General features: G+C 34.8%; 3 protein-coding genes across 3 annotated transcripts; all 3 read right to left on the bottom strand.

Annotated features, from left to right (window-relative positions):
• Positions 1 to 2,929: 2,929 nt before the first annotated feature.
• On the bottom strand, positions 2,930 to 3,304 carry LOC120328596 (transmembrane protein 254-like). Its single transcript, XM_039395128.2, has one exon. It carries the CDS (start codon positions 3,302 to 3,304, stop codon positions 2,930 to 2,932), a length of 375 nt encoding a protein of 124 aa, XP_039251062.1.
• A 1,284-nt stretch (positions 3,305 to 4,588) lies between these two features.
• LOC144425107 (centromere protein M-like) lies at positions 4,589 to 5,137 on the bottom strand. The gene has a single exon (XM_078114420.1). It carries the CDS (start codon positions 5,135 to 5,137, stop codon positions 4,589 to 4,591), a length of 549 nt encoding a protein of 182 aa, XP_077970546.1.
• A 33-nt stretch (positions 5,138 to 5,170) lies between these two features.
• On the bottom strand, positions 5,171 to 6,813 carry LOC120327902 (3-hydroxyacyl-CoA dehydrogenase type-2-like). The gene has a single exon (XM_039394266.2). The coding sequence runs from the start codon at positions 6,769 to 6,771 to the stop codon at positions 5,998 to 6,000; it is 774 nt and encodes a 257-aa protein (XP_039250200.1). The 5' UTR covers positions 6,772 to 6,813; the 3' UTR covers positions 5,171 to 5,997.
• Between the last annotated feature and the right edge of the window lie 16,305 nt (positions 6,814 to 23,118).

Here is a 23,118-nt window from a genome sequence, read left to right as displayed (position 1 = left end):
AGGCTAATATATGGCTATCCTAGCATAAATGTGTTTCTACAGGTCTTGGTGAAATGCGATGTTATAAATTCTCTCAGTTATTTGCTTTTTCAAGGTACTTTGTATTTTCTAGTTCCAACTACAGCCAAAGGAGACGAGGATCCAAAAAAGAAAGAAACTTAGTTCGCATTTCCACAAAACCTATCATGATCGCATTTCCAGCCAGACAATTAGAACAATGTAATAGAGAATAATAAATTATAAAGAGAAGCATTTTACCATGATGGATTTTCCAAATTGAATTAAAATATTAATAGAATAATATGGTATCCTGGGATGAAGTTACCAATACAATGATCAGATTCTGGTTAGATTTTTAAAATAATGTGGCCTTAGCTTAAATCTTCGACAGAGATATTTATTATTTTGCCAACCAAAATACATACAGTCATCAATACGAAATAGCTTAACTTTCAGTTAAACAACAAAAATTCGGAATCCCTGGCCAGACTGGAGCATTCCGCCCAATGTTTATACGGAAGAATGACATATACCTTTATTTGCTCGCTTGTTTAAGAATGTCAAAGCTCTCATGTCTCCAATCCCATTAACGCATCGCTGCCCCTCCTCTTGAAATATGATGTGGTCAATTCAGAAACATAGTTTAATGCAGTATTTGTAAATTAACTGCATAATGACGAATTATTAAACGTTGAAATATCTACTGTTCTTTGGGCTTCAGTTTCAGCAGATGCCTCAATGCAAAAATCCCAAATAATAAAGTGCATATCCACCACTTCATTCTCGTCCAGGGATCGCTCACACCTTTCTTACTAGTTTGATATATAGCGATAAAGGATTCCCCGACATGCATGAAAATAGCAAAATAAAAAAGGATATATTTCCATATAGGGTTTGCTTCGAAAGCGAGAAAGGTGTATAAACGGCCCAAGGGTCCAAGATAATTGTACGGTGCAAGAGCCGGAGCATATACGAGACACCAACACAACCACATTCCAAAGACTACCAAAACGGATAGAATTGGATTCGGCAGAACGAAGTAACGTTCACGGTTACTCAATGCTGCCATGACAGGTATTTTCATCAACAGTACGTTCAGATGATTTATATTTTCTATCAGCAAAAGTAAGTGTTTCGTTTAGATCTGAAGTACGAACTATCATCTACAAAAAAATTACAAAATATTAACAAGCAGGTTAGATACTATCAATCTTATATAAGGATTAGAATTATCGCATTTGTATTGGTGCTATAAAGCAGAGGTGGCCAACACGTTGATCGCCACGTGTTGGGGAATTGATCGCGTCTAATGTTGAGTGAATTCAATAACATACCCAAAAATTGTCTTAAACCGGTTTCATGGGCGCCTGTTGTTTGTTTCGAAACATGTCGAATACAGTACTTTACATGCGCAAATTACCATATACCTATACAGTATCGGAGCCTGGGCAAGCCTGATAGAGCATATTATTAACTAACAAATGCAATGTTCGCCGCTGCCAAGGTTTGGAAATGAAGTGCCGAATATCGTGTGTCTTGACTGAGAAACGATCCTACAATAACTTCTGCAGTATGCGAAAGTTATTGTCTCACTCCAAGAGTAGTGCGGTAAATTGTATTCACTTCTCAATCCCAAGCAAGCGAAGAATCGGACTTGGAGGAAATAATAAATAAGATACTGGAGTTTGAGCAGTCAGATAACATTTATGGTTTGAGAATATTTATATTTTGCTGTTTGGATAATATGGATACTTGGTCAGGTTTTTTAAGGAATTTTCAACACTTAACTACTAAAAATTAGACAGGCCTTAAATCTGAATGATGAAAATTTACTTCGGGTACAAATACATAATCAAATTAACAAATCGAATGGAACAAAGAACACAAATTTTTGTGGCGATTTCATTTTATTGCGCCTACAGAGCCGAGCTTATTGGCAGCGGTGGAATTTTTTGTATGCTGATATCTGCATATGCAGTACTACTACTGGGTTTTTGTGTATGATCTTATTACCGATCGCGAGCTAGCTATTTCAAAGATATTAGTTGATCGCGGTCGAAAGCAGGTTGGCTATAAAGTAATAGATAGTAATGGTATGAAGATCACTTGTGTTTCCAATTATAAAAAAAAAAACATTAAATCCTCAGCCATAGTTTCACGAGAAATTTGGTAGGCCGAATGAACCAAATGCATAAGTGGCCTTTACAACGCCCAGCGGCCAACTGATTTAAGTTGATAAAACATCTACAATAGAAAAGTCTAACTTGAGTAATAAATTGACAAATTGGATCAGTGCCATTGAAAAGATAGACTGTATATAGATTTGTTTAAATTTTTAGAATAAAGGTGCAAAACATTGCATAAAAATAATTATAGGTAGTAAATTACAGGCTTACGAAATTGCCTATTAAAATATATAAATTATATGAATAAAATGCCATTGAAATAGAATTAGTGAAAATAGCTAAAGTGTAGATTTGAACAATATTTTCAGATATTATGGAATATATATGGAGCTCCCGAAGTATATATGTGCACCAAAATGGCGCACAACCTGAACATAGTATGTATATCCGGTTAGGGTTCAGGTTGTGCGTCATCTTGGTGCACATAGTTCGGGAGCACAATATATATATAATATTCTGGGTTAAATTCAATATAAACAAATATACAATGATTTGATTTTTCAGCAACAAAATGAAGGCTATTCGGGCCACACTGCATAATTTCAATTTCTCAAATAGTAATTCATAAAATTATTAATATTTAAAAATATAGAATGTATATGAAGTATGCGGCTGGTTTAATATTGATAATCACCAGATATCGTAATTATAAGTTATAGGCTTAAGTTTATAGGCTAAGCTTTTATTATCCTTTATTTACTCCTGATTAGAGATCAAAAGAACTAAAATAATTAATCATAAGTCTATTGTTGCTTGGGCTTCAGCTTCACCAAATGTCTGAATGTAAAATACCCAAACAACAGAGTGCATATCCACCACTTGAACTTTGCCATAGGGTCGCTCACACCTTTCTTGCCAGTAAAATATAATGCAATGAGGGATTCTATGACGTGGATGATGAGAACAGACACTGCGGTCACATATTTCCATATTGGATCCGCTTCATAAACGAGAAAATGGCACAATTGACCGAGTGGTCCAAGGTATTTGTATGGTGGAATATCAGGAGCATAAATGAGTCCCCAAGTCAACCACAGGCCAAATGTGATCACAATAGCAAGAATTGGATTAGGTGGAACAAAGTAACATGCACGTTCGCGATCACTCAATGCAGCCATGATGGATATTTTCAGTTACAGTCTTCGTGTTTTACTAGTAATATCAAAATCTACTTTAGATATTGCCAACAAGAATAGAAATGAAAAATAAATCAATAAACACCTAACTAGCTTTTCAATCTTCATAGGTAATTATTCTAGGAGACAGAGTTGTATGAAAAGGCCTGATATTTTGCTATTTTGTCTGTTCCATACAGACTTTATAGTCAGGTATGTTGACACTATGGATCCCTAGTCCCAGACCCTGAGCAGACTACTTCACCATGCATAAAAAAAATTGTAAGATCATGCCTAGACAGAATGATTTTGGCAATAAAACAAATGATCCTATTTCTAAATTTCTCGAGATGTACTATGCTAATTGAGTGAAGAATATCTTGCAGAGTTCAAGATATTTCTGATTGATAGCAATTTGGTTGTCAAGTCATGAATCAACATAAGAAGTGTATTCATGTAATATTATGCTCAACATAATACAACAACATTCTTACAGCCAACCAGGTATAGGTCTTATTCAAATAAAATTTCATAGTAACTTCCAATGTTGAAATCGTAGGTTTTTGTCCACGCTTTAAGAAAAATGCTTAGAGCTTCGAATCACTTTTACCATATGCTTCATTTTCTTTATGTAAGTTTAACTAATTAAACTAATTTTATCTGCAAAACAATATTCATGATACAAGTTTGTAATATAGGCCCATTTATTAAATCTAATATTGGCAGTAAATGTGCAAAGGAATGAAGTTCTGAACATGAAGTAAAAGTAATAAACTGCACAATTCCACTTTATATTAATTTGACAATATTTTCAAGTATAAATGATTCAGGATAACAACAAAGGGTATTAGCATTATCTAAAATATTTCTAGGAATTTATCAATATAAGCATGTAATTTTGACCTGTGCAAGCGCAACCAATCAGCCACACAAAGTACAACTTCTTCATTTAAGTACAGTAAGTATTCTACTAATTTCTTTTACAGAACCAACTTTCATCTTCCCAATGTTGATAATGAAAGACAAAATTTTCTTCAGGTCACAAAAACTCGGAAAAGTTCTGCGTTTACTAAATATTCTCTCCGAGAGTTACAAAATTTTTCTTAGCTTAAATTCCCCTCAATCCAGAGAAGGGAGACTTAATCAACTGTAAATAATTCTATGAGCGCCACCTTATAAGGCAAAATACTGTTCACACTTTTGTAAAATTACAACAACCAAGGGATGAAATGAAGAGATATAGTGCACTCCTGCTAATAAAAATTTATTCAATATGAATATTAAACTTCATCCCAAGCCCTCTACTTCAAAACAAAGTCTTTCGGTACAAATTGAAGGAGGTAGATCATAACTCCTTGTTACCAAGTTGATTTTCTGTAATATCTGAGCTGCAATATGTATATTGTCACGATGTATTGTTTCCCATATAACAGGACTCAAACAAGAGTTGGCAAGTTGCGATATTCTTTCATGTTCGATGCCTAACTTTGTAAAACTGTTTGAGTTATGAGCCAGAAACAAAATGCGGCCTTGAAAAAAATCCATTGGAAGGTGCTGTAATGACTTCTGAACAGAAGACAAAGTCCCTTTTCTAACTACGTCAACAACCATCAAAACCAAATCGATTTCGAGTAAATCATTCTCATCTTTGTCCAAAGGTAATCTATCGGCCAAATGAATCTTCAGTGACAATCTATTGTTCGAATCTGATTCCGATGCTGCCAATAGTACTTCCGCTAAAGTTTTTGAATGTTTTTCAACGTCTCCCACTATTAGCAATGATGCGTGTTTTATCTTTCTTATAGCTGGAATCCGCAATTCTTTTTGGAGACTCATTGCAGATGCTATATATCAATTTTAAATAAGAAATCTACAGAGTTAAAAAGTGAAAATATATAGAAACAAGATGGTCAGTTTTTGCTCGACTAAAACTCAACTTTATGGAAATTAGTATCAATAGCCCTACCCAGCAAAACTGTATTCATATTTTCTGTCATAATATTGTATGTGATTTTTACTGGCTGGATAAATTAAACTTCATATGTCCATTGTGCTCATGTGTGAGTAAAAATAATACAAAAACAGAACCGAAAACTGGTTTGGCAGTCTAAACAATTTTTAGGTAGGGCTAAGTGTGTGTACTCTGGGGGTAGTAGGCAAGATGAAAATTGCAGTGAAAAAGAGCCTAAACAAACATGGAGTGACATTTTGACCAAATAAAACCTATATCTAGTTCAAAATGCATTCATTAAGAAAATTTCACTTATTTATGCAAAGCAATTCCCTCTGGCCTGGTCCCATATTTTATACAGACAACCACCAACAGAAAATTTAAAAAATCCCAAAAATTTACAGATAAAAAAAAAAGATCTTCAGCTTCAATCTAATCAGATTGTATTTCCAATATGATGTTCACGGAATTAGATATCAACATGATTTATCCTCAATAATATAAATGAACATTATTATCTTATGGGATGATACTTCACAAGATCAGTTGCTAATAATCATAGTAAACTGCGCAATATGTTAACAAAACAGTGATAGTTTAAATAAAAGAAGCTAGATTTTATTAGCATCCCATAAAACATCAAGAACCCAGTCCCTGCTGATGTATTCGAAAGTGCCGACCTTTGTCTATTTGCAGAATCTTTGTAATCAAACCTTAAATATTTCTGCCCTTCTATTACTTGTAATCACATCATTCTTAATGCTCCATCAAGTCTTATAACTTCTCCATTAAGCATAGGATTTTCTACAATTGATTCCACCAACTTTGCATACTCTTCAGGCTTTCCCAATCTTGATGGAAAAGGTATGCCAGCTTCTAGTGTGTTAATCACTTTTTCTGGTAGAGATTCCAAAAGTGGAGTTTTAAAAGTGCCAGGTGCAATGGTTACTGTCCGAATACCCATACGTGCAACGTCCCGACTAAGTGGAAGGGTCATTCCAATAATTGCCCCCTTACTTGCACTATATGCAATCTGTCCAGCTTGACCATCATATGCAGCTATACTTGCTGTATTCACTATAACCCCTCGTTGATTTTCATCCCCGACTTCATTCTTTACCATACATCCGACAACATTTCGGATGAGATTAAAAGTACCTACCACATTAACTTGAATTACATTTTGAAAGTTTTCCAACGAGTGAGGCAAATTTTTATTAAAACTGTAAACCTTCTCCACATGTCCAATACCAGCACAATTGACAAGCACATGTAATGCACCAAATTTATCTTTTGTTGATTCAATAGCATTTACGACATCCTCAGTATTACATATATCAGTTGGACAAAATATGCATTTTTCACCAAGTGTTTCTGCCACTTCGGCACCTTTTGAGTTCGGAAGATCGACAATTGCAACACGGCCACCATTTTTTACGAAATACTCCGCAGTTGCTCGGCCCAGTCCAGATGCTCCACCAGATATCATAGACACAGCTTTGCCAATACGAAAGGCCATTATTACATATACTAAAATTTATGCTGTTATTGTAGGAATTACAATAGAATAAAAACAAAGCAGTTAGAATAGTCCCTGGTCAAATAAAATAATGTTAATTCACATGTACACACTTGCACATCCCAAATCTTAAACACTCATGCTGCCACTAACATCTGAATGTAACATAACCAGATAACCATGGCTGACAAAGATTCACACTAGCAGTACTTGTAGCACAATACCATACAGCCATAACTGCATACCAGACCTCCATAATTGAAAAAAATCCCAGAGGAGCAGGAACCAAAAATAAATCAAAAAGTTTTGATAAGTTCATGTGGGGTCAGATACTTCTAGTGGGCGTAGCATGACTATTTTTCCACGTATCAATCCTAACCACCACCTGACTACACCATCCAAAAATTATGTCAACACAACGTCACAGTGACATAATAGAGCCCTTCAAACTATACGAACTGACATCCAAGACGCGGAAACGAGCACTCGAAATCGAACAGTTATTTCTCTTGTTGCACTGATCCCAATAGGAGAGAGATCGATAACGTCAGTCAGTTCTTTATCGTCGGCACCAATGCCATTTCGGGCGATTGTACGTATATTTGGTTGTTTAATGTCATTGATTTGGCAAGCTCTATGACGTGATTGTGATGTCGTAGTGACGTAATTTTTGGATGGCGTAGTCAGAAGGGGGTTAGGATTGACATATCAAAAAATTGTTATGCTACGCCTACTACAAGTACGTTAGATACGAAACTACACGAGACCCGTTCATATGCCAGTATTCCAGTATTCAAAGCATCTGTATCCCGTTTTCGTTATTATCATGGAATGAAAATTAGGGCAATAAACCAGACTGCCAGAGCCACTAGCCCAGCTACCTGCTCCACATACACAAATAAAAATGATTTACTCTAGCATTCCCCTCCCCAATTTTTTATTCTTCCATTTTGAAAATATAATTTTAAATTCTAGAATGTTCCTCCCCAATATTTAGTCAGCTGAAACTGTGAACCTTAAACATAATAGCTTTTGGTGGTTGACTTTGATGACCGTTTGGTCGTATCACTCCCTCCTGTCTTTACCAAACTAATTTATTACTTATTGTTATTATTATTATTACGATGACTGTTTTTTTTTTTGGTTGACGAAAAAATAAATCTTTCGCTCTCTCACCAGTACCAGTCAATTTGGCAAGTGCAGTTTTAAGTATTCTGTGGCGTCTGCAGCTGCCGCAAAACCATGGCGGTATTTTCATACCATGGCCGCTACGGCCAAACCATTGAGGTGTATACACCTCAATGATGGCGACTGACTTTTTAGCTGCCACAAACCAATGACAAGCTGCCGTTACCGCGGCAGCAAATTGAAAACCAATGGCAGGTAAAATTTTGCTGCCGTAACCACGGCAGGTGGGCCGCAAAGACAGGGCTGTCCCTTCTGGTGACAAATATTGGGTAAGTTGGAACGTTTTTCTTATGGATACAGTTTTGGTGGATTAGGGTTTAGTAGATATAATTCCGCATGATCAATTAAAATCTGGTACATTAATTTGTGAATATACCGTTAATACTGATTACTGAATACTGAAGAGCGCTATAAAACCATGGCAGAAGCTGCCGCGGTTCGTTCGTGGCAGGAGCTGCCATGAAGTGGTAATAACTAGGGCTGGGCATTTTCGAATACCTTGTGATTTCAGAATCGGATCTAATAATTTTTTCGAATCGAATCTCGAATACTTGAAAATATATAATTGTAAGCGACTTTATTATAGTAATTGGTCCTCTCAACAAATGAATTACTGAAGACATAGAATAAATAACTCAGATAGATTACTGAGCGTTCACACAGAATAACAAACACGTTTTATAAATAACTCACTGCAGAAAATAGTCACAAGTTAGAATTTCATTGAAAAACTATGACTTCAATGAAAAATAAATTGGGGAATTCACCTCGACCATTAGCGGAAAGATAAAAACAAGATGGCGGCGATTCGAAATTTAGCTCTGAACCGATTCGAATTATTTACTATTCGATTCGAAATGCCCAGCCCTAGTAATAACTGCGCCTCTAATTTGGGGCTGGTATGAAAAAAAAGGCTAACATATTTCAGTACTTTTATATTGTTCCAGATTATCTGGAGTGCTTTCCTTGCGGTCTTCTCTTGTTCAGTTGTCTGTCACTGTCGGTCTGTAACGCTCTTAATACTTCTACCATATCGTTTCCAAATTTTACACAAATATCCATCTATTTTAGGTAAAACGCAAGCTCACGTTCAAAAGATACGCCCTTTGACCCCGAGAAAACTATTTATTGGTGTGAAGCTAGTAGCAAACCTTCTTCTAATTTTGCGCAGCGGTGCGTATAATCTCGTTTTTGTGCTCATTGAAGGGTGATAGGACAGTTTTGTGCTTATTGAAGGGTGGTGGCGTAAAACATGGGCGAGTCCTAAATTCCACACAGAGAACAATGATTAAGCTTGCAGACAGGCTGTGGAAGAAATACATCACGATAAGCAGTAAATTCAAATATATTTGACGGCAACTTAGGATACAGAGTGGAGAGCATCCCGGCGGTTTGATCGCCTATGCAGTTTCATTTGTCATAGTACGTTGTCGAAATTAAATATACTCGGCTGATAAAATTGATCAGGACAAATATTTTGACAAAAAATGTTAGATTACGTATTCATATAAGCTTGAAAATATAACGAAACGAGTGTTCCATGTCACCTGCATAGGTTTTGGTAATAACTGATAATTAAAAGCTAAGTTATGTTCAATTTATGTGACATTTTTTGGAAATACTTCTCATGCCTGCAAACATTTATACAGAGGTGCAAGATGGTACGCGAACTAAGAGAAATAAGCAATATCAACCGAGCCATTGAGTTGAGGTCCAAATCGTCTGACCAACTCGATTTACATTATTAAACACTGTGATACCGATAAAAATTTATATGGTGCCCATTCCGTGATGCTTTATGCGCGCTGCTTATTTTGCTAAAGAGCCCCGAGCATTTTTGTATAACTTTAAAAATATTTCAAAACCAGCCTACTAAATTACAACATTTCGTAGCCGTAAAAGTGCTTTACTTCGTTTCAAACTGTGTATTGTATTACGTAACAAACGTTAAACTTCATTATAATATGTCTTAGTAATTTAAGAAGTTTCAAATGCATTTTGTAGTATAAAGCAAATTCTTCAACACATGCAATAAACAGAACGTAAAAATTGTTTTGTTTCAATATGTCTCACTGGCGCTGAAATCAGAAGTCAGGTTATTATATGTCGTACATTATCGTTATATCGTAATTTGGATATTTTGAAGATCAGCATAACGTCTCTTCTATATTGGTGGCGCGAAATATTAATTTTTTATTCAAGAGATGACAAATTTCCAGAATTATGTGCAATCGTGTCATTAATACACGATAATTTTATAAAAATGGTACAAACAAAATTATGCAATTTACAAAAGTCAAAAAAGCTAATTTTGGCAACTTTCAAATCCCTGCAGCACACTCTCCGCACAAGAGGCATTCGATTTGATTATTTTATGTTAAAGAAGTTTATCTGAAGTTTGCCACACAACTAGAACCTAAGCCATATTTATTTTAGAATCTGGGGTATTCTCATAACGAAAATGGCCTTATTTGGAAAAATTACGTACAACGAAAAAAGCTAATTTAGTCAATTTTCAAAGCCTAGCAGCACACCCTTCCGCACAAGAGGCATTCGATTTGATTCTTTTATGTTAAAGAAGTTTACCTGAAGTTTTCCACAAAACTAGAACCTAATCCTTTTTTATTTTAGAATCTGGGATATTCTCATATCGAAAATGGCCTTATTTGGGAAAATTACGTATAGCGAAAAAAGCTAATTTAGTCAATTTCCAAAGCCTAGCAGCACACCCTTCCTCACAAGACGCATTCGATTTGATTATTTCATGTTAAAGAGGTTTACCTGAAGTTTGCCACACAACTAGAAGCTAAGCCTTTTCTATTTTAGAATCTGGGGTATTCTCATAGCGAAAATGGCCTTATTTGGAAAAATTACATATAGCGAAATAAGCCTATTTAGTCAATTTTCAAAGCCTAGCAGCACACCCTTCCGCACAAGAAGCATTCGATTTGATTATTTCACGTTAAAGAAGTTTACTTGAAGTTTTTCCTACAACTAGAACCCAAGCCTTTTTTATTTTAGAATCTACGTTATTCTTATGGCGAAAATGGCCTCATTTTGAAAAATTACGTATAGCAAAATAAGCCTATTTAGTCAATTTTCAAAGCCTGGCAGCACACCCTTCCGCACAAGAGGCATTCGATTTGATTATTTCACGTTAAAGAGGTTTACCTGAAGTTTTTTCTACAACTAGAACCTAAGCCTTTTTTATTTTAGAATCTACGTTATTCTTATGGCGAAAATGGCCTTATTTTGAAAAATTACGTATAGCGAAAAAAGCTAATTTAGTCAATTTCCAAAGCCTAGCAGCACACCCTTCCGCACAAGACGCATTCGATTTGATTATTTCATGTTAAAGAGGTTTACCTGAAGTTTGCCACACAACTAGAAGCTAAGCCTTTTTTATTTTAGAATCTGGGGTATTCTCATAGCGAAAATGGCCTTATTTGGAAAAATTACATATAGCGAAATAAGCTAATTTAGTCAATTTTCGAAGCCTAGCAGCACACCCTTCCGCACAAGAGGCATTCGATTTGATTATTTCACGTTAAAGAGGTTTACCTGAAGTTTTTCCTACAACTAGAACCTAAGCCTTTTTTATTTTAGAATCTACGTTATTCTTATGGCGAAAATGGCCTTATTTTGAAAAATTACGTATAGCGAAAAAAGCTAATTTAGTCAATTTCCAAAGCCTAGCAGCACACCCTTCCGCACAAGACGCATTCGATTTGATTATTTCATGTTAAAGCGGTTTACCTGAAGTTTGCCACACAACTAGAAGCTAAGCCTTTTTTATTTTAGAATCTGGGGTATTCTCATAGCGAAAATGGCCTTATTTGGAAAAATTACATATAGCGAAATAAGCTTATTTAGTCAATTTTCAAAGCCTAGCAGCACACCCTTCCGCACAAGAGGTATTCGATTTGATTATTTCACGTTAAAGAAGTTTACCTGAAGTTTTTCCTACAACTAGAACCTAAGCCTTTTTTATTTTAGAATCTACGTTATTCTTATGGCGAAAATGGCCTTATTTTGAAAAATTACGTATAGCGAAAAAAGCTAATTTAGTCAATTTCCAAAGCCTAGCAGCACACCCTTCCGCACAAGACGCATTCGATTTGATTATTTCATGTTAAAGAGGTTCACCTGAAGTTTGCCACACAACTAGAAGCTAAGCCTTTTTTATTTTAGAATCTGGGGTATTCTCATAGCGAAAATTGCCTTATTTGGAAAAATTACATATAGCTAAATAAGCTTATTTAGTCAATTTTCAAAGCCTAGCAGCACACCCTTCCGCACAAGAGGCATTCGATTTGATTATTTCACGTTAAAGAGGTTTACCTGAAGTTTTTCCTACAACTAGAACCTAAGCCTTTTTTATTTTAGAATCTACGTTATTCTTATGGCGAAAATGGCCTTATTTTGAAAAATTACGTATAGCGAAAAAAGCTAATTTAGTCAATTTCCAAAGCCTAGCAGCACACCCTTCCGCACAAGACGCATTCGATTTGATTATTTCATGTTAAAGCGGTTTACCTGAAGTTTGCCACACAACTAGAAGCTAAGCCTTTTTTATTTTAGAATCTGGGGTATTCTCATAGTGAAAATGGCCTTATTTGGAAAAATTACATATAGCGAAATAAGCTTATTTAGTCAATTTTCAAAGCCTAGCAGCACACCCTTCCGCACAAGAGGCATTCGATTTGATTATTTCACGTTAAAGAAGTTTACCTGAAGTTTTTCCTACAACTAGAACCTAAGCCTTTTTTATTTTAGAATCTACGTTATTCTTATGGCGAAAATGGCCTTATTTTGAAAAATTACGTATAGCGAAATAAGCTTATTTAGTCAATTTTCAAAGCCTAGCAGCACACCCTTCCGCACAAGAGGCATTCGATTTGATTATTTCACGTTAAAGAGGTTTACCTGAAGTTTTTCCTACAACTAGAAGCTAAGCCTTTTTTATTTTAGAATCTACGTTATTCTTATGGCGAAAATGGCCTTATTTTGAAAAATTACGTATAGCGAAAAAAGCTAATTTAGTCAATTTCCAAAGCCTAGCAGCACACCCTTCCGCACAAGACGCATTCGATTTGATTATTTCATGTTAAAGAGGTTCACCTGAAGTTTGCCACACAACTAGAAGCTAAGCCTTTTTTATTTTAGAATCTGGGGTATTCTCATAGCGAAAATTGCCTTATTTGGAAAAATTACATATAGCGAAATAAGCTTATTTAGTCAATTTTCAAAGCCTAGCAGCACACCCTTCCGCACAAGAGGCATTCGATTTGATTATTTCACGTTAAAGAGGTTTACCTGAAGTTTTTCCTACAACTAGAACCTAAGCCTTTTTTATTTTAGAATCTACGTTATTCTTATGGCGAAAATGGCCTTATTTTGAAAAATTACGTATAGCGAAAAAAGCTAATTTAGTCAATTTCCAAAGCCTAGCAGCACACCCTTCCGCACAAGACGCATTCGATTTGATTATTTCATGTTAAAGCGGTTTACCTGAAGTTTGCCACACAACTAGAAGCTAAGCCTTTTTTATTTTAGAATCTGGGGTATTCTCATAGCGAAAATGGCCTTATTTGGAAAAATTACATATAGCGAAATAAGCTTATTTAGTCAATTTTCAAAGCCTAGCAGCACACCCTTCCGCACAAGAGGCATTCGATTTGATTATTTCACGTTAAAGAAGTTTACCTGAAGTTTTTCCTACAACTAGAACCTAAGCCTTTTTTATTTTAGAATCTACGTTATTCTTATGGCGAAAATGGCCTTATTTTGAAAAATTACGTATAGCGAAATAAGCTTATTTAGTCAATTTTCAAAGCCTAGCAGCACACCCTTCCGCACAAGAGGCATTCGATTTGATTATTTCACGTTAAAGAGGTTTACCTGAAGTTTTTCCTACAACTAGAAGCTAAGCCTTTTTTATTTTAGAATCTACGTTATTCTTATGGCGAAAATGGCCTTATTTTGAAAAATTACGTATAGCGAAAAAAGCTAATTTAGTCAATTTCCAAAGCCTAGCAGCACACCCTTCCGCACAAGACGCATTCGATTTGATTATTTCATGTTAAAGAGGTTCACCTGAAGTTTGCCACACAACTAGAAGCTAAGCCTTTTTTATTTTAGAATCTGGGGTATTCTCATAGCGAAAATTGCCTTATTTGGAAAAATTACATATAGCGAAATAAGCTTATTTAGTCAATTTTCAAAGCCTAGCAGCACACCCTTCCGCACAAGAGGCATTCGATTTGATTATTTCACGTTAAAGAGGTTTACCTGAAGTTTTTCCTACAACTAGAACCTAAGCCTTTTTTATTTTAGAATCTACGTTATTCTTATGGCGAAAATGGCCTTATTTTGAAAAATTACGTATAGCGAAAAAAGCTAATTTAGTCAATTTCCAAAGCCTAGCAGCACACCCTTCCGCACAAGACGCATTCGATTTGATTATTTCATGTTAAAGCGGTTTACCTGAAGTTTGCCACACAACTAGAAGCTAAGCCTTTTTTATTTTAGAATCTGGGGTATTCTCATAGCGAAAATGGCCTTATTTGGAAAAATTACATATAGCGAAATAAGCTTATTTAGTCAATTTTCAAAGCCTAGCAGCACACCCTTCCGCACAAGAGGCATTCGATTTGATTATTTCACGTTAAAGAAGTTTACCTGAAGTTTTTCCTACAACTAGAACCTAAGCCTTTTTTATTTTAGAATCTACGTTATTCTTATGGCGAAAATGGCCTTATTTTGAAAAATTACGTATAGCGAAATAAGCTTATTTAGTCAATTTTCAAAGCCTAGCAGCACACCCTTCCGCACAAGAGGCATTCGATTTGATTATTTCACGTTAAAGAGGTTTACCTGAAGTTTTTCCTACAACTAGAAGCTAAGCCTTTTTTATTTTAGAATCTACGTTATTCTTATGGCGAAAATGGCCTTATTTTGAAAAATTACGTATAGCGAAAAAAGCTGATTTAGTCAATTTCCAAAGCCTAGCAGCACACCCTTCCGCACAAGACGCATTCGATTTGATTATTTCATGTTAAAGAGGTTCACCTGAAGTTTGCCACACAACTAGAAGCTAAGCCTTTTTTATTTTAGAATCTGGGGTATTCTCATAGCGAAAATTGCCTTATTTGGAAAAATTACATATAGCGAAATAAGCTTATTTAGTCAATTTTCAAAGCCTAGCAGCACACCCTTCCGCACAAGAGGCATTCGATTTGATTATTTCACGTTAAAGAGGTTTACCTGAAGTTTTTCCTAAAACTAGAAGCTAAGCCTTTTTTATTTTAGAATCTACGTTATTCTTATGGCGAAAATGGCCTTATTTTGAAAAATTACGTATAGCGAAAAAAGCTAATTTAGTCAATTTCCAAAGCCTAGCAGCACACCCTTCCGCACAAGACGCATTCGATTTGATTATTTCATGTTAAAGCGGTTTACCTGAAGTTTGCCACACAACTAGAAGCTAAGCCTTTTTTATTTTAGAATCTGGGGTATTCTCATAGCGAAAATGGCCTTATTTGGAAAAATTACATATAGCGAAATAAGCTTATTTAGTCAATTTTCAAAGCCTAGCAGCACACCCTTCCGCACAAGAGGCATTCGATTTGATTATTTTACGTTAAAGAAGTTTACCTGAAGTTTTTCCTACAACTAGAACCTAAGCCTTTTTTATTTTAGAATCTACGTTATTCTTATGGCGAAAATGGCCTTATTTTGAAAAATTACGTATAGCGAAATAAGCTTATTTAGTCAATTTTCAAAGCCTAGCAGCACACCCTTCCGCACAAGAGGCATTCGATTTGATTATTTCACGTTAAAGAGGTTTACCTGAAGTTTTTCCTACAACTAGAAGCTAAGCCTTTTTTATTTTAGAATCTACGTTATTCTTATGGCGAAAATGGCCTTATTTTGAAAAATTACGTATAGCGAAAAAAGCTAATTTAGTCAATTTCCAAAGCCTAGCAGCACACCCTTCCGCACAAGACGCATTCGATTTGATTATTTCATGTTAAAGAGGTTCACCTGAAGTTTGCCACACAACTAGAAGCTAAGCCTTTTTTATTTTAGAATCTGGGGTATTCTCATAGCGAAAATTGCCTTATTTGGAAAAATTACATATAGCGAAAAAAGCTTATTTAGTCAATTTTCAAAGCCTAGCAGCACACCCTTCCGCACAAGAGGCATTCGATTTGATTATTTCACGTTAAAGAGGTTTACCTGAAGTTTTTCCTACAACTAGAACCTAAGCCTTTTTTATTTTAGAATCTACGTTATTCTTATGGCGAAAATGGCCTTATTTTGAAAAATTACGTATAGCGAAAAAAGCTAATTTAGTCAATTTCCAAAGCCTAGCAGCACACCCTTCCGCACAAGACGCATTCGATTTGATTATTTCATGTTAAAGTGGTTTACCTGAAGTTTGCCACACAACTAGAAGCTAAGCCTTTTTTATTTTAGAATCTGGGGTATTCTCATAGCGAAAATGGCCTTATTTGGAAAAATTACATATAGCGAAATAAGCTTATTTAGTCAATTTTCAAAGCCTAGCAGCACACCCTTCCGCACAAGAGGCATTCGATTTGATTATTTCACGTTAAAGAAGTTTACCTGAAGTTTTTCCTACAACTAGAACCTAAGCCTTTTTTATTTTAGAATCTACGTTATTCTTATGGCGAAAATGGCCTTATTTTGAAAAATTACGTATAGCGAAATAAGCTTATTTAGCCAATTTTCAAAGCCTAGCAGCACACCCTTCCGCACAAGAGGCATTCGATTTGATTATTTCACGTTAAAGAGGTTTACCTGAAGTTTTTCCTACAACTAGAACCTAAGCCTTTTTTATTTTAGAATCTACGTTATTCTTATGGCGAAAATGGCCTTATTTTGAAAAATTACGTATAGCGAAAAAAGCTAATTTAGTCAATTTCCAAAGCCTAGCAGCACACCCTTCCGCACAAGACGCATTCGATTTGATTATTTCATGTTAAAGCGGTTTACCTGAAGTTTGCCACACAACTAGAAGCTAAGCCTTTTTTATTTTAGAATCTGGGGTATTCTCATAGCGAAAATGGCCTTATTTGGAAAAATTACATATAGCGAAATAAGCTTATTTAGTCAATTTTCAAAGCCTAGCAGCACACCCTTCCGCACAAGAGGCATTCGATTTGATTATTTCACGTTAAAGAAGTTTACCTGAAGTTTTTCCTACAACTAGAACCTAAGCCTTTTTTATTTTAGAATCTACGTTATTCTTATGGCGAAAATGGCCTTATTTTGAAAAATTACGTATAGCGAAAAAAGCTAATTTAGTCAATTTCCAAAGCCTAGCAGCACACCCTTCCGCACAAGACGCATTCGATTTGATTATTTCATGTTAAAGAGGTTCACCTGAAGTTTGCCACACAACTAGAAGCTAAGCCTTTTTTATTTTAGAATCTGGGGTATTCTCATAGCGAAAATTGCCTTATTTGGAAAAATTACATATAGCGAAATAAGCTTATTTAGTCAATTTTCAAAGCCTAGCAGCACACCCTTCCGCACAAGAGGCATTCGATTTGATTATTTCACGTTAAAGAGGTTTACCTGAAGTTTTTCCTACAACTAGAACCTAAGCCTTTTTTATTTTAGAATCTACGTTATTCTTATGGCGAAAATGGCCTTATTTTGAAAAATTACGTATAGCGAAAAAAGCTAATTTAGTCAATTTCCAAAGCCTAGCAGCACACCCTTCCGCACAAGACGCATTCGATTTGATTATTTCATGTTAAAGCGGTTTACCTGAAGTTTGCCACACAACTAGAAGCTAAGCCTTTTTTATTTTAGAATCTGGGGTATTCTCATAGCGAAAATGGCCTTATTTGGAAAAATTACATATAGCGAAATAAGCTTATTTAGTCAATTTTCAAAGCCTAGCAGCACACCCTTCCGCACAAGAGGCATTCGATTTGATTATTTCACGTTAAAGAGGTTTACCTGAAGTTTTTCCTACAACTAGAACCTAAGCCTTTTTTATTTTAGAATCTACGTTATTCTTATGGCGAAAATGGCCTTATTTTGTAAAATTACGTATAGCGAAATAAGCTTATTTAGTCAATTTTCAAAGCCTAGCAGCATACCCTTCCGCACAAGACGCATTCGATTTGATTATTTCATGTTAAAGAGGTTTACCTGAAGTTTGCCACACAACTAGAACCTAAGCCTTTTTTATTTTAGAATCTGGGGTATTCTCATAGCGAAAATGGCCTTATTTGGGAAAATTACGTATAGCGAAAAAAGCTAATTTAGTCAAATTTCAAAGCCTAGAGCACACCCTTCCGAACAAGAAGCATTCAATTTGAATATTTAATATTAAAAAGGTTTACCTGAAGTTTTTCACACAACTAGAACCTAAGCCTTTTTATCTAAGGTATTCTCATAGCGAAAATGGCCCTATTTGGAAAAAATTAAGCATATCGAAAGAATTTAATTTATTCATTCAATTTTCAAGATTAAGCAATAAACATGAAATTTCACACTTTTCAAATCCCAAAACTATGTCAAGGAGAGTGAGGCATAATTGTTTAATATTAATAAGGTGTAATATATACATTACGCTTCATAATGATTGAATTGCTGGCAAAAATTGCTCCTATGTGTGCTCAATTGCTGTGAATACCATATTCGAAGTTCAATAGTTTAAATCAGGGGTCGGCAATCTACGGCCCGCGTGAAGGATCCGGCCCGCGTAGTAATATAATCCGTACCGCGACGCTTAACTGAATTATAGTAACAAAACAGATGTTTTGACGATAGACGACAGAATTTATTGTGAGACACGTGTAGACTAAAGTATATTATAACCTAACACCGACACGCGTAGACTAAATTATATTTCAACCTAACAAGTATATAATTCACAATTACTTTAATGAGTCTATAAGGTAATCATATTTAGTTATATGGTAACAAAACGCAGAAAAGTTTATGTTAAGTGCAAAGTGTTCAATGGCGCAGAGAAAAAATTCAAATGGCATTTTTTGAAATGCAATGCATTGAGGAAATAAATCTATATTCTATTCGAGAGATGTATCACTGCTTGATTTTTATTATAAGTAGTTCCATCCGTTCGGTTTTTAAATTTCCAAAAATGTGTGCGCCTCGCCAATGACTTGCAACCCTTAATTTTGGCCCGCGAGCGACAAAAGATTGCCGACCCCTGGTTTAAGTGGTATTATAAAATTGAAATATGTTTGATTCTGAACATATCAAAGCATTTGATAATTATGCAATATTACAACACTGCAATATAAAACACATAAAATAACACAGTCTTGAAAGAATTCTCCAGACTTCATGTTGCAACATTCAACTGTTACCCCAGTTTGGGAGGTTTAGGGGGTGCTGTCACTTACCCAAGGTGAGCCCCCGGGCTAGTGGAGGGATGGAGGTGCCTTAAGACTCCATTCTCTACTGGCACCTCAAGCAACAGTAAAGCCACGACCCATTCCTGACGTTGACTCGATTTCTAAAAATAATTATCTTGTGAAAGGTTCAGTAATTCAAATACAAAAATTATCTGGTGGACTAATATTGTCAAGGGTATGCAACTGACCAGGATTTTTATCCATATATTTCTGTTAATTAAAGGGAAATCAAAATTCATACCTCATGTATTGGGATTTTGGTGAAAAACTGACTGGGCGTGCCAAATACTCTCCACATACACCTCTAATTTTGTAACAATAACAACTTTCAAATCAAGTCTAGCAGCCTAATATTGTTAATATTACCTACTATAACCAACCAGTAAAGGCTTACAACGATAATAGGTAAGACATCAGCAGGGGTACACAATAGCATTAAGTTTTCGAATTCAAAAATGTTTTCCAAACTGAATTAAGTTAGTAAAACATACAATACTTACATCAGTAAAAAGATGACTTCTGGGATAATCTGATGACAAATAATGCTTCTGAATAATGACGAATAACAAGCTTGATGAAAAAATATCCTTCCTTAAAAAAATTATAGCATTTTTATTTTGTACTAACATAAACTCTTCATAATACGAGTAGGGAGGGTTGATGCCTTCAAACTTTCACTCATTATTTAGTCACAATATTTCAAATTTGATTATAGAAGTGGTGAATTCAAAGTTTTAAAAATCTTTGACAAGAAATCACAGGGGTGTAATTCATAGGAACTTCTTCACCTATCTACCCCAAAAAGTAAATGGACAATTTCCTCAATTCTATCATGGGAAGAAGCAAACATTTTGAAAGTATAGATTTGTATAGTTTTTCTTATAAGCTAGAATAGTGAGTTGTTCAGGAAAGAGTATATTTTGGCTGTTGAATAAAAACTCACTAAAGTTTATGAAATTATTCAAATTTAGCACAAGTTCAATATAGAAAGTCTCAGCATTGTTCTTGAATTTTGGGGTAAAAGCATACGATACGAAATTGTCAAATATTTTGAACATTGGTGATAACATATTCCAGGTTTGTGCATTAGTTTTCTCAGTAAAATTTAAGACCTAAATTTAAATTTACACGCAAATATAAAAATCACTCACAATCGTCATACAAAATTGCCATGCAAACTTCCCTAATTCTTTTAAAAGTATGCTATTGATGCCTGAGCTGATGTGTAATTAACCTGTTTAAAATGGCGTTATAATGCTGACAGATCTAATGTGACTATTCAATACATAATATGACCGGTATTTGTTCTTTAATATTAAGTTGCAATGTGTCAAGGTTCTTGCACAGTGTATCCTACTCTTCTCCACAAATTCCCAAGCTGACGATTTGAGAAAGTTCATAGAGAGGCTAGTCATCGCAGCGTGAATATCCTGAGTGGGTACGATCAGATCGCATTTGGTGGGATATAATTATGTGCAAGATTATTGATGGGATGTTTAATATAAATGCTTATCAATTACTAATTTTTCAACGATAAAAGTTCGTGCATTGCAAAGAAACGGGTTGGTTATTCCATTACTCATTACCAAATTTGAACTAGCTACAGCCCGAAACAGTGAAACACAGTGAATACATGATTTAGCGTATTATCTGCTACCTCACACAGGATATATATAAAAATCCTTAGTCCTATTATTTTAGCATAAGAAGATTGAATAAATGACATAGCCAAAGATAAAGTGAAAAATAACAGAAAATAGATGAATGAAAGTTCAGTTTTATGATTGAATTTATAGGAATAAAAAGGCGTTTGTACAAAATGAAAGCCAATATGTAAGTGAAGTAAGTGCAAATTATACAAATTACTGTCTATTTAACCAATGTGAGTTTAAGCATCAGTATAAATAGCCCATCTCACTGGGCTCGACTCATTTTCATAAATTTTGGGGATGTGCTTCTCATTCGAATCTGTCCTCAGGTTCGATGTCTTTGATTGATCCGTTTGAGAATTGCTGGATTTTGGGACATTCAACCTGATTGTTTACTTCGCCCATAAATACTTCTATGCATCTGGAACTTTTAAATCTATTACTTGAACCCATACTCCATAAACTATTGTTAGACTATAGAACTAAAATAGTGTACAGTAAACAGGGAAATTAAGTCTAGGTTTGTTTATTCGCTCCCTAGTGGTTTGTCATATCCAACCCAAACTAGTAACTTGATGAAAATATGTGGAACCCATATAATACTATATAGCCTATTATTACTAGAGACAACGATAGAAAATCTACATTCCGAACTGTTAAATAAATAACATCAAGAATAAAGTAGATAAATGAAGGCATATTGAGGAACAGAAAAATTTTGCATAAGGTCAATAATAAGAAGGATATAATAAAAATGATACATTCAATTCCATATTTCATTAAAGTTCAAAAAAAACTATCAAACGTGTAACAAACATTCAGGTCTTTACTTGTTGTCAAATAATCATCATTGTTTTTCATGTTACGATAATAAATGAGTGCTTCGTGAACAAGAACTTGCTTTATATATTTATGTATGTGTTGTTTACCAGATTGTAAAAGCAGCAAAATATCGGATTTAGGTTCAAAACAGTCAGTTTTATACACTAATGATTTTGGAGGAGAGGGATGTGTTCTCGTTGCACTTGGCCATATGGTAATTTTCATTTCACAAAACTTTGATTGCCAGTATTTATCAAAATTTATTAAAAATGTTGCCTCATTAGCACTCATCTTAATTTGCGAATTAATTGAAGCCAATTGTCTATTAAAACATTTCAAAAATAGAGAATGCCGAAATCCAGAGTGAAGACGTTTTGATTCTGCGAATGAGCGGTTCATAATTTTTTTTAAAATTGTACATATTGATTCTAATGTAGAAATTTCAATAGAATTCCAATATTTATCTTCAATTTCATAATCAGGACTGATTTGCTTTCTTTTACTGCCAATTTTTGGTAAATTTGCCAAAAAAGGTGTTACTAACTTACGCTTTCGTTTGACAATTTTCATGTGAACAGGTGCATGGCAATTTGTTTGCTCCTTGGGACTGCTATATGAAACCTTGGCATACAATAAAAGAACACAGTTTTCCCTAATTAATTTGCTGCACTCATCACGAGAAATTACATCTATCGCTGAATCATCGAATAAAATAGCAGAAGAATTGGATATGAATGTGTAGGCTACAAAATGGCCACTTTCGAATCTGGGTCCCAAATGAACAACACAACTGGTTAATTCATATTCATAATTGATATCCAATGATTTATCGTACAGGGTAATATGTTCATCCAAAACAATAGGTTGCATTGATTTACTTGACTCTGTATTTCTAATGACATTGAAAATCAGCAGCTGTGGAGTAAATACAAGTTCGCTCTGATACTGTATTGTGCCACAGCAGGTTCTGCATTTATGGTTTTGGGGTTTTATTTGGTTATTTAGGTAATCTTGCAAAGAAATATTATTTCCCTGCTGTACTGGAATTTGAAAAAAAATTTCGTCATTGTTGAATTGCACAGAATGGTCACAATCGTTACACTTAGATGAGTTGGAATAAACACAACTTGTTGTTATTCCAAACTCTTCTAATATACCTCGCTGTACGAGTAATATTGCAAACTCTGCTGCATCTTGATGCTCACCTAATTTTAAATTAAATTCGGCACACACAATGTTTAACACCAAATACAAAAAGTCTT

This window comes from Styela clava, chromosome 7, assembly GCF_964204865.1.
Source record: "Styela clava chromosome 7, kaStyClav1.hap1.2, whole genome shotgun sequence".
Taxonomy (NCBI): domain Eukaryota; kingdom Metazoa; phylum Chordata; class Ascidiacea; order Stolidobranchia; family Styelidae; genus Styela; species Styela clava.
Note: the sequence above shows the minus strand (reverse complement) of the source record. Positions and strands in the feature narration are given on the sequence as shown.